This window comes from Equus przewalskii, chromosome 25, assembly GCF_037783145.1.
Source record: "Equus przewalskii isolate Varuska chromosome 25, EquPr2, whole genome shotgun sequence".
NCBI lineage: Eukaryota > Metazoa > Chordata > Mammalia > Perissodactyla > Equidae > Equus > Equus przewalskii.
In genome coordinates, this window is record NC_091855.1 from 16,540,751 (window position 1) to 16,552,980 (window position 12,230).

The window sequence follows — 12,230 nt, forward strand, 5'->3', positions numbered from 1 at the left end:
TTCCTTTAATATCAAATGAGCTTCACAAGAGGCCAGCCATAGCAGTACGTAACAACTAGAAAGTAACTTCTTACATATGAATCCTTTCATTAAGCAATCAGTTGTATGATTGACATCATTTTTAAGTGGCATCTTTTTCTGTACATATTTATGTTCATAACTCACCCCCCCTTTTTTTGGTGAGGAAGATTGGCCCTGAGCTAACATCTACTGCCAATTTTCCTCTTTTTGCTTGAGGAGTGTTGACCCTGAGCTAACATCTGTGGCAGTCTTCCTCTATTTTGTATGTAGGACACTGCCACAGCATGGCTTGATGAGCAATGTGTGGGTCCACACCCACAATCCACACTCTCGAGCCCTGGGCTGCTGAAGTGGAGCATGTGAACTTAACCACTATGTCACCGGCCCAGTCCCCATAACTTTGAAATTTTTGAGATAAAATACAGACAACCCTTACCTCCCACCTCACCGAATTTTGCTCTTTTGTGCATCCCAGCCATCCTGAGATTATGCTAGTGCCTTTAATGCTTTCCCTGTTCTCATTCACAGAGTAAAACAAACTGATAGTCTGTTGTTTCAATACCCCCATATAAAAATAAATAGTTGCACTAAAATAATTCAGTATAGAATGCTTAGAATTTTTCTCAACTCGTTGAAGTAAATGGGAAGTAGCACCTGAGGTGGGAGGTGTGTATTGTGGGTTTTGTGGTTTTTTTGGATCTTTTGAAATAGATCAGATCACAACTGTCTAACATGTCTTAGGATATCTGTGCCTTGTGCGTGAATTGCCCTTAGGCACCCAGTAAATGTTTAAACTTAACTGATGTGTCACTACCTCAGAAGTAAAGAGCTAAATTATCTGAAGTTCTCTCTTAAATTTACTATGATCGTAATAGTCTCTTGAAGTTTTCTTAATGCAAAGAAATGATTAGGAAGTCAAGACTCTTGTAATTAAAAATAAAAGCTAAAAAATTCACAGTTGTCTAAATAAATGTCCTTGAAAGTATTTTCTATCTGTCTTCTCATTCATGGTTTTTGAACCACAGATTGTGGGGGTTTTTCTCTTTTACCTACACATTCATAAAATTTAGTTGTACCTAGAGTACACATCACTATTTGCATTTTATGCTCTTATTATTATACTAGTTAATTTCATTTTTTTTCAGGAGATATTAGGTTTTAAGCAATGTCAACTTCAAAACCAAATTTTTAAGTGTTTTCTCCCTCCTGTCTAGCTCCCTAGTTAAAAGATTTTGTTTTGTTTTCTTTCTCTTATAAGTTAAAGGAATCAAAAATATTGCAGTTGGATTGCAGAAGTGAATTTTCATCAAATGTGGCTAAAATTTATGTGACTGAATATACTTACAGCAAATTATTTTAAGCTTTAAAGACGCTTTTCTTTTGTTGGCTCTAAGAGAACTTGGCCCCCTCTGGGCCCTATTCCAAATAGAAATGTCCTGTAGAAGCAGCACATTCCCAAGGGGCGTGGTTTAGTCTTGTTTGTTGTGACCATAAATCATAGCGTAGTGTTTTCAGTTGAATGTGCGATACTAGCTACTGTTAAAGTAATTGCTATAGCAAACATTGAAAATTTTTTTAGCATTAGATATTTATACCTGATAACATAGGGAGTAATCATAATTTTAATACATTGTTCAGTGGATGTCTCAACTTTCACCTTGATATGTTTCCAAAACTATTTTATTAAGAAAGTAAGTAGGGTTAACATGTATTTATTTTGCAGATAACAAAATATAAATGGTGTATTAATAGCAAAAAATAATGTGTTTTCTGAGGAAGCCAAAGAATGTTTTGACTGTAAATGGACACTGTAGTTTGCCTTTTCATCCCATGGAATAACTAGCTTTTACTTAAAATTGGTACCATTAAGTCTTCAGTAGAAAGAAGATCATAAAGAAAACGGTTTCCTGTTTCCCTTCTTCCAATGCTCAGTATTCAGTTATCACTTACTACTTTTTTTCCAAATCCTTCTGAATAATTTTAGTACATTTCATGGATTATATTATATCTATCCATTGTATCTAGGTAAATTTTGCTCTGTTATTTTGGTTGAACCAAAATAACTAAAACTAGAGAGAATGTTTGAAAGTTTCCTAATGAAGTGAATTGACCTGTAAATTTTGCAGTAGTTTGTTACGATGATAGAAAAGAAATTTTCAATGTAAGTTCACAAAATAAATCTTGAGTTGAGTTTTAAAAGAGTGATTTTAAATTCCATAACCCGAGTTAACCTTACTGATGTCTAAGAACCGTTAATAGGTATACCAGTCACTCATCTAAGTTTTCATTTCTTTCTTCATGTGGCTTGTTTTCTCTTTCATCCAATGACTGCCCTGCTAATACATGTTTTCTCCTTTGTGACAGTGCTGGTTGCAGTTTCTTTTTATTGAGGTTATGATTGTCGGAAATAGGCAAAGAACACAATATACTTTGCAGATTCTGGTGACAGAAGGGAATCCTTGACTTCCTAGATCAGCACTGTCCAACACAACATTCCATGATGATGGAAATGTTCTGTATCTGTGTTGTCCAGTAATGGTAGCCGCTAGCCGCATGTAGCTGTTGAGCACTTGAAATGTGGTTCATGAATTTGGTGAACTGAATTTTTAGTTTTATGTAATTTTAGTTAATTTAAATAGCCGCATGTAAGTAGTGGCTACCATGTTGGACAGCACGATTCTAGATGACCAGATTCAATCAGCATCATCTGTTTTCACAGATCATATATAATTTTTGCGTACGTGAGCTTTTACATCACAACAGCTTTTTCACATTTAAAGGAATTTTCAGTATATCTTTATAAAGCTGGAGAAAAAGAAAAAGGAATATTAGCTTAAGGAGTCAAGTTTGATTTGGATCCAAAGCCCCAAAACCTAATTCTTATTTAGTTGCCTAACTTTAGACTGTCTCTGTAGTGTGTAAGCTGAAAAAGAAGTAATGTAAATAAAGTGTCTGTAATTCGTGACTTAGACTTCTTACTGGCAGAAGTTAGCCAGATGGATGAAATAATTCTTTGCTTGTCGTTCCTTCAATAAAAGAAAACAACGTCTAAATATGACACAGAAGTCGGTGCCTTCTGGAGGTAGGCCCTGTATTTCTAATCGTTACAGATTAAATGCACAAAAAATAGTCACTGGTGCAACCTGGGGAGGGGATAAAAATGTACACACTTAAAAGAATACTTTGTTTATTAAAATCAACATTCAGATTGATGGAATTGGCTATTGTTAAACAGAATAATGATTTGAGAATTTGTAATGCTTTTAAAATGTCAGAGAGGCTTGCAATAGGACTGAAATCTAAATATAACATTCTTGATTTTGTAATCTGTTTCATGCTTACTAAAAAAAGCACAAATTTTAAGATGTTTGGAAAGAATGTTTCTGTACTAAGTTGTTTTGTCTTTATTTATATTAGAATCAAAATGCCCTTTCTTAAACTCTAAATGATTACTAAAATATTTAGATCACTAGGAAACAATTGTTTTAAATTCAAATGAATAAATATTTTGCATTTTGTTTTAGAAACTCAAATAAGTTAATTAGTGTGGTTTTATAAAATTTTATGTAATTCTATTAAGCTGTTGTGACTATCTCGTTGTGTGGTACTTGGTTTTAGTTTGTACTGTATTGCTTTTGGATTATGAGTTTCTTTACTTGCCGTTTTGCTGGTATTTGCTTCCTAATGCTGAGGGAACTTGTGCTGGGGGCATAGAATTGAATAGAGTTTGATGGCAGCAAACTACTTCACAGTTAAGATGTATTCATGCTATCTTGAATTGAACATTTAAAAAACTAGTTGTGCAACCTAGCAATCATTGGGTCCATTTCATGTTGCCAAAGGTGTGGCACAGGGTAGTGTGGGATAAACTTACTGCCTTACTCCCCAGCATCAGAAGTGAAGTACTGTCATTGCTACTTTTACCGTTCTCATGAGAGTAAGAAACTAATGCCCCATTCCTATTAGTCTAACAAATACTGTGCTTTTAAGACTGACAATTAAAGGAGGAATAGAGGAATTATAGGACTAAATAAATGAGGCCTTTAGAAAAATATTTAAAACAACAGAGTTCTTAAAATAGGAAATTGAGGTTGAAGAGATGATGAAGCCAGATAGTAGATCAAAAACATTATTTTTAAAGAAACAATTATCTTTACATAAACGACACATACTTGTGTATTCCCTGATATGTATGAAAATGATTTGGCTCAATTAGACTAGTTCTCTTTACCTTTAAGGGTGGGAAATCGAGGGAGAGACAGGCTCAGCTGCTAGGTACATCTCTGACTAGGCTCCGATTTGACCTAAGTCTGTCTTGATGCAGCAGCACAGGCCAGCGAGGAGGCGGTGGCATTTCGCCGTGAACGCAGCACATTTAGGCGCCAGGCAGTGCGGCGCCGGCACAATGCAGGGAGTAACCCTACCCCTCCTACATTGCTCATCGGATCACCCCTAAGGTATGGTATTTTAAAATTCCACCATGCTTAGCCTGCATGTAACAGACCTTCTAACCTGTTCTGTCAGTCTCAAGAAAGCATTGAAATAGCTTTGTTTTTGTTTTTCTTCCAGTTTCTCTCCTATGCTTTTAAGCTCTTTAGGCTTTCTTTGCATGCGACCTATTGCATTATGCATGCCTTATGTTGCGTTATTTAAACAAAATGATCAGCTTGGTTAAGTCAATTTTAAGTTGTAAAAATCAGTTTAGGGCAGTTACAGAAATGTAAATAGAGGCTTTAGGTCAGCATTTCATTTTTTTTCCTACTCCAAATTAATATTAATGCAACATCTTTCCCAACATCTTGATAGTATTTAATATGAATATGAACTGAATGGTCAACTTGTTGAGGAATAACAGATAATTGACCTCAGCTTGATAAGCCGGTTTGATTATTTTATTTCACTAAAATATATGTTTTATTTTGTATTGCTTAAAAATTAGTATCTTATTTCATAATCACCAGGACCTAGTAAATAACACAGAACTAAAATATTTAATTTATGGTAAAGTATGACTAATTGAATATATATATATATATATACTTCTAAGTACATCTTTGTTGAATTTTTCAACCTCTATAGTGTACTGAACAAAAAATATTTTAATTTTTTCCAATATTCCTAATTAAGAAAGCATCTATTTATAATATTGGAAATAATTTTCCATTGAAATTTTAATAAGTGTTTTATTCTCAGTTGTGTCAAATCTAATGAGTGTATGTCTTGAATTAGAAATATAAAAATCTATTAAAAAAATTTGTGCTTTGAGCCAGCACTAGCCCTGATGGCCTAGTGGTTAAAGTTCGGCGCTCTTGCTTCTTCAGCAGCCTGGGTTCATTTCCCGGTCACAGAACCATGCCACCCGTCTGTCAGTTGCCATGCTGTGGTGGTGGCTCACAGAGAAGAACTAGAGGCACTTACAGCTAGGTGTACAACCATGCACTGGGGCTTTGGGGAGGAAAAAAAAAGGGACTAAGATTGGCAACTGATGTTAGCTCAGGCTGACTCTTTCCCTGTAAAAAAAAACAAAACAAAAATTTGTGCTTTAATTTCTTTTAAGAATACAAAAACAGTTTACATGTGCTTTCTTAAGCAAGTGTGTATATTGTCCCATATACTTTTATTAATCTCTGTGTCCAAAATCACCATTATCCAAATTATTTCCCTACATTTTAATTTGAAATTCAAAACGATGAGCATTTACAGCTGTTGAATTCATGATAGTTTGGAAGAGTTTAACCCCTTCTCTTATAAAATCTTGTTCTTTTTATATTCCCCTGGAATTTAAGAACTTGATTGTTTTTCTGGATTTTATGTTATAATCAGGAACTTCATCTTTTGTAGGTCATGTTCCTAATTAATCCTGCAGTAATAGGTAATTCTATAAAAAGTAGTCTGGATTAGTTAAACCAATATTTAAAATGTAAAAATGAGAAGGCAGCAATTAAAAGAATCATGTGGTGTAGAAACCTTTGCTTTTTGTGAGCCCACCTCTGCTCTCTCTTTTCTACCTCTTTTGCTTTGCTCCCTGAAGTAACTTTTCTTTCTGCTGATGGATTTGGGATGTAGTCCCAACATGCAGAAAGGGCTTAGCATTTCATTTTACTTTTGCTGTTTTGTGTTTTCTAACCTCTTCTTTCTTTGCCCCTTGAATAATTCTTGCCATAGATATCTTTACTTTCCAGTTCACTCCATATTGATATTTTATAATCATTTTTTAACCTTCTCTTTTTAGTCTTTAAAAATTCTTTTATTCTTTGCTATAAATGAGGCTGCTGGATCCCACTCACCAAACAAATGTAGACAAATTAGTTTTTTTCTCTGCCTGGTGGAATATTAAAGAACTGAGTTCTAACTCCAGCCAATCATGTAGGATTTCTCCATGTTTTTGTAGGGTTTTAAATATATCAACACTCAAATGAGGATATGGTGTGAAACTCATTTATAAAGGGCTCACCTTAGAATTCTTGGAAACTAGATTTCCAGTAGTCAACATGTAGATTTTTAGAGGTTTCCAGTTACAAAGGTTGCATTTATCTTAAATAGCTGACTTCATCATGGGTGCACTGAGATAAAATGTAGGTGTGAGGAACTGGGAGAACCACCAGTGTAATAAAACCTTCTTTTTTAATTGCAAAAATAATCAGGTAAAGTATATTGGTATTAATTCTGAGTGTGAGTTACATAATAATAATCTCATCTTTAATTAAATATGGGATGACATGGTCATGCAGAACTTGAAAAACTTGTTTGTCAAAAAGAAATGGAATAGATGTGGTAGTACTTTAATTACAATTACTCTATAGATACTAGTAAAACCTACTAACTTAGTTTAAACTTTAATAAATAGTTTAAGTAATTGGCAGTCTAAAAAGCAACTTGGTAAAATATATGTCTCCAGGGATTGAGAGTGAATCATCAGATTTCCTCACAAAGAGAATTTGTATGTATTTTTTATACTTGTTAGAATATCCTGTTTCAGAATTAGTTTTAAAAGTTTTTTTTCATTGTTAGCCTTGTAGGTCGGTTTTGTAGGTCCTTGCTAGCTCTTCCCAATTACTAGAGATAAAAGCAAAGACGAATATTTGCAAATTTTATAATACTGATGTTAAGAGTTCTGTATTTATATCACCCTAAATGTGATATCTTTTAGAACTCTAGTTATTGGACTGGAATGAAAAGAAATCAATGGTGCATTTTGGAGAAGGGAAAAAGCTGTAGTGTATTCTTATATTTATTTTTTTAAATATCGTTAGATTGAAAGATCTGTAATTAAATGAGGTTATCATAATAACTGAGGGTCCATGATTAGGACTCCATAGGGATCGTTTTGTGATGCTCAGGAATGAATCCCTCAGATATTGGATGTTCGTGCAGTCTGTTCAAGACACTCTGAATATTCTCTGGCGTCTGGAGATTCCTAGCAGTAGTATGATCGTACGCCTAGAGTTTACTTTTTAATTAGGGAGAGTCATACAGAGATAACTAACAGTATAAGGCAGGATGTGACAAATACTAAAAAAGTGGTACAGGGGAAGGAAAGACCAAGACTATTATATTTTTCTATCATTTAAATTAGAAATGTTAATTAGAAAGATTGCATGTCAGTGATGCTTTTGATAGCGATGGTTATAGACCTAAATTTCTACCTTTCCTTTTGATGCGTTATAAAATAGTCACTACCTTTTCTCAAGCTGGTAGTTCTGATATATAATTGGTACTGTAAAAAAGGATTAATTCTTGTCAAGTATTAGTTAGCTTAAGGTGAAGTACAGCCCTCCAGAAATAGCTTTTCTAAGAATTTCTGCAAAAATCTCAGGCTTTTTCGTTGTTGTTGAAGGATTTTGAAAACAGGAATTCAAGGGACATAAAAATTTTATGACTAACTTTTGATGTTCAAAAACTTTACATTTAAACCACATAGATTTTGGCTATTTCCTTTGTTTCTTTATTCTGGAGTTGATTTTTATGCATTGCCTACTATTTTGAAAACCTTTTTGTATATGTGGAGATGTTGAAGATTAGTATATTCTCAAATATGTTCACATTAAAATATATCTAACTGCCGTTTAACACCCTTATGACTTTAAGTGAAGAAATTGATAGAAAATTTGAGTATATATTCTTAAAATTCTTTTGTCTTCTGAACCTGAAAGGACGTAGTACTTGAACTACTCAGAATGTTCTCTTGTGAAATTGGTCATTTTGGAAGGTTTGTGGATAAGTTAGATAGCTTCTGAGGAAGACTAACAGACTTATTATATATGTACAGAAGATGCAGATGTATTTGATTATATTAGTTCCCAAGACCAGATCTATGTCTATTGTACAAAGATTCATCTAGTCCAAAGAAGTTATTAAATGAATATTTTTGTAGTTATGGCTTAAAAAAATAATGCCAGTAAGCATTGACAAGTCAACATTTTGCAGACTTGGTTTTTATGTATGTTGCATACATCCCCATACTTTATTTAGAGTATATGCTTTTCATTGGCTTTAAAAGAAGCCTGAAAAATAAACGTTCCAGGTAGTGGTGATTAATAGAACTGTCTGTGGTGGTGGAAATATTCTATTACCTGTGCTGGCCAATATGGTAGACACTGACTACTAGCTTCCGCCCACTCTGGTAACTTTTAGCTGTGGTCCCATTAGCTGTGTTGCATGGCTATTGAGCACTTGAAATATGGATGGTGACTAAGGAACTAAAAGTTTAGTTCTTTAAAAATAGTCATGTGTGGCTGCTGTATCAGGCAGTGTAGTTCCAGAGTGTATTCTGTTGCCATAACCACAGGCTTAAGCAATAATATGCAGTATTTTTTACTTAGTCTTTTATTTCATGGTTATTTCAAATTACAGCTCTCTTCACAGTTTGTGGAAGATGAGTTTGTTCTTTCATTGGCATCAGAGAAACCATTGTAATGAATTCAGAGGATTAGAGAGAAGCTGATACTCATGAAAGTGATAAAGTAACTGAATGAGGCCATCCTAAGTAGCATTCTTTTTTTTTTTCCCTGAAAGGTCTAGTAATTTTAGTGACAGAATGCAGAGTTTTATTGAACATCATGTAGAAAATGACATAAAATAATTATACTAAGAATGTTTTCATGAGTTTCATCAGTTTAAATTTGGGTATTATACCAAGAACATTAAAATTTGCAGTGTTTAAAAATATATATAAAATAAAAAAGTTAAGAAAATAATAGTTTTTTAATTTTAGGTAATTTGGATAATTTTTATAAAAAATTTTAATCAATAATAAATTTATAATCACAAAATACTAAGTATTTAGAAAATTTAGAAAAGACTAATTTCCCTTGAAAAATTACTGGTTTCCAAATTATTTTTAAAATTTTCTAAAAGGATCAGTCCTTGTTAGTGAAACTCTTATAGATTGGAGAAGGTAATAAAATTGTTAAGGAAACATAGTTCTTGTTTGTTAACTGACGCCTTCTGTATAAAGCCTGAGGCTGTGTTTCAGAAGTCTGTAGGCTTTTCACGGAAGAACACTCTATGCATGTAGTGTGTATTCATGACTTACACCAGCATCCCGCAGTCAGTTGAGTTTCACTTGGTTGAGTGACTGTTTTTCTGTTTCTCTTGCACTAGTTTGTGATTTTCTTTTGATTCAAAATTGTCATCTTGGTTGCATTTGATAAAAATTCTTTTCCTTTCAAGTACTTAGAAATCTTGTTTAATTGTGAATTTGAGATGCCAGAATATTTGAAATAACAATTCTAGAATTGTTATTACAAGGTTATGAATAAAAATGCAGATAGAATGAAAAATAGGATTTATCAGTTGGGGACCAGCTACAACCCACATATATTTAATGTACTCGTGGTTCTTCTCTGCTTCTTTCTTTTTACTTATACTAGAACTTTGTTGACTTTGGCTTGAGGTGGAAAAAAGTCTCAGATTGATTGCTTTATATATACATTAACTATTTACTGCATTTGTCACCACGAATCAGATTTCTAAAGACCAGAAGATTTAAGCTGGCAGTATAATCTGTATATTTTACAAAGTTTCTTGGCTCTATCTTAGGTTATGTTGAAAAAGGTTTTTTTAAAAATCAGTTTTCTGTATTGACTTCATTCTAGCTGTTGTTTTCTCTTTTCTTCCCTGTAATGTCTCCCCAATCCATGTTTTTTCCTAGCCTTCAAGATGGTCAGCAAAGCCAGCAGTCCACAGCCCAGGTCAAAGTCCAGTCCCGCCCCCCTTCCCAGGCTGCAGTGCTCAGTGCTAGTGCCTCCTTGCTGGTGAGAAATGGGAGTGTCCACTTAGAAGCATCACATGACAATGCATCTGCTGTAGGCGGCAGCAGTTTGCACGATGAACTGGGTATGCAGGCCTTATGTAATCTTGGTGATACAAAACTTTAATCAGCAGATAATGGGTAACAGTGATTGCAATTCTTTCTTGAGAGAGTTTTGTTTGGGGACTAAGTGTAAGAGCACTTTTCATAGAATTTGCCCTGTGTGCAAGGAAGACTTGACTTTTGCTTTTCCCTTTTCTGTTCTTTGTACTCATTCTACATTTTCTTTTGAGCATGTTCATTATTAATAGGTAGTTAAAAGTATTAATAAATGTTCATGCTTCAGTATTCTCTTATAATTATTTGGGCAGTTCTGTTATTTCTTGGCACTTGTACCATGTGGGAAAATGTTGATTTTTAAAAAAATTATTTTCATTAAACCTTAACTTCCTTCAGTTAATCTGAATGTGCTGCAGGAAAGGCAAAAATACTTTCTAATGATCTGTTACTGTAGAATCTGTATTTCTTTTTAGGTATTCTATATTTCACTTCAGTCTTCATCACCTGAAGCAGGACCTACTATAATTCTAAATGCAGTACTCAGCGGACGTCATGGCTGTATGCTAATATCAAATAATAACTTTGTAAAGTTTTTGCTTTTTCCTGTTTATACACCTATAAGTATAAATATAAGTTATTAATTAGTTAATTCCTAGAGGGGTGGTATAGTTTAAAACCTCAGTGATGCATATCCATTCAAATATCTGTTTTGTGCGTTAAAGACAGTATTTTATACTGCTTTAGTTTTTATATCTTTGTACAGTTCAGCTTCCGTGTGCTCAGAATGCAGATTAATAACAATTTAAGTAAATATACTGAAGAATAAAATCTTTTTCAGAAATACACATTTGAAAGCATTGCATTAGCTCACCCTGATTTTGTTTATCCATGTTATATCTGCCTTTCATTTATAAAGATGATAATCCAGTTAATGCTTTGACTAGAAGGATGTGTGGTATAAGGTACCCAAATTAGGTGTAATAAAGTTTCATATGCTATTTATTTTTTACTCTTTTCCCAATTTGTAAAAATCCTTAGTTACAGAGAGATATTAATAAGTATTAGATATGCATATTGATGAAAATAATCATCTTTAATCAAATCTTCTAGAAACTTGAAAATGGTCATCTAAGCTATTTGTAACATTAGAATGTGTGGCGATTTCTAAGTAAAATGAGAAGGCAATAAAACATTTTAATTTCAGAGTGCCTTTGCTTTTGGGTTTGTAGTTTGAAGAGGCCAGGGAGTTTGTAAGGAGGGTGCTTGAGAGAGAGTGAGTAAGGTAGACTTCAGTTTAGTTACTGTCTAAACAGTGATGCTTTTTTAGTTGCAAATATGTTCAGTTAATAGTATCTTTTCATTGATATTTCTCTCATGTTAACCAAAAGTTTCTATAAACAGAGGACTTTTCAATTTGTGCATATAAAATTACAATCACTGTCACCACTGCCCGTTGGGTTTATGGTAGTAGATTAGCTAAAATAAAAAGCTTAATTTTGATCCATTTTGGATTTTTAGACTTTTGTCAAATCAAGCATAAAATGAAACAGATGATTTTCCTTTATAATCATTTCCTCTATTAATTTGCTCAAAAAACCTCTAAACAAGCTTTAACTGTAAAGTCTTATCCTAAATCCACATGGAAATTATTGAAGATACGTACATATGAACTGTAATGACAGTTCTGAAGATAAGACTCTTCTGATTGGAAGTGACTTGAGCATCCACTGGTGAATATTCAGGATACCCTCTTGAAATTTGGATTATAACTTTTGTGTTAACTGCCTGCTGATAGCTAGTTCTTGGCCTGTGGTAGCTGAATGCTGCCGAATTAAATGCCTGGTAATAATTAGCACAAAACAAGCAAGCAATTGACAGTGTGTTCTTGTTCCATAGC

At 33.6% G+C, this 12,230-nt stretch overlaps 1 protein-coding gene across 12 annotated transcripts in view; it reads left to right on the top strand.

Annotated features, from left to right (window-relative positions):
* The window catches only part of PCNX1 (pecanex 1), a 170,320-nt gene that overhangs the window by 63,595 nt on the left and 94,495 nt on the right, over positions 1 to 12,230 (top strand). For 3 of the 12 annotated variants that reach the window (XM_070593487.1, XM_070593491.1, XM_070593489.1), the window contains exons 7-8: positions 4,346 to 4,478; positions 10,175 to 10,359. The exons of 4 other annotated variants lie outside the window; for them this stretch is intronic. In XM_070593487.1, coding sequence (XP_070449588.1) covers positions 4,346 to 4,478; positions 10,175 to 10,359 — 318 coding nt within the window. The remainder of the gene's footprint in view (positions 1 to 4,345; positions 4,479 to 10,174; positions 10,360 to 12,230) is intronic. 5 more of the 12 variants (XM_070593488.1, XM_070593492.1, XM_070593490.1 and 2 more) reach the window with 3 other exon arrangements.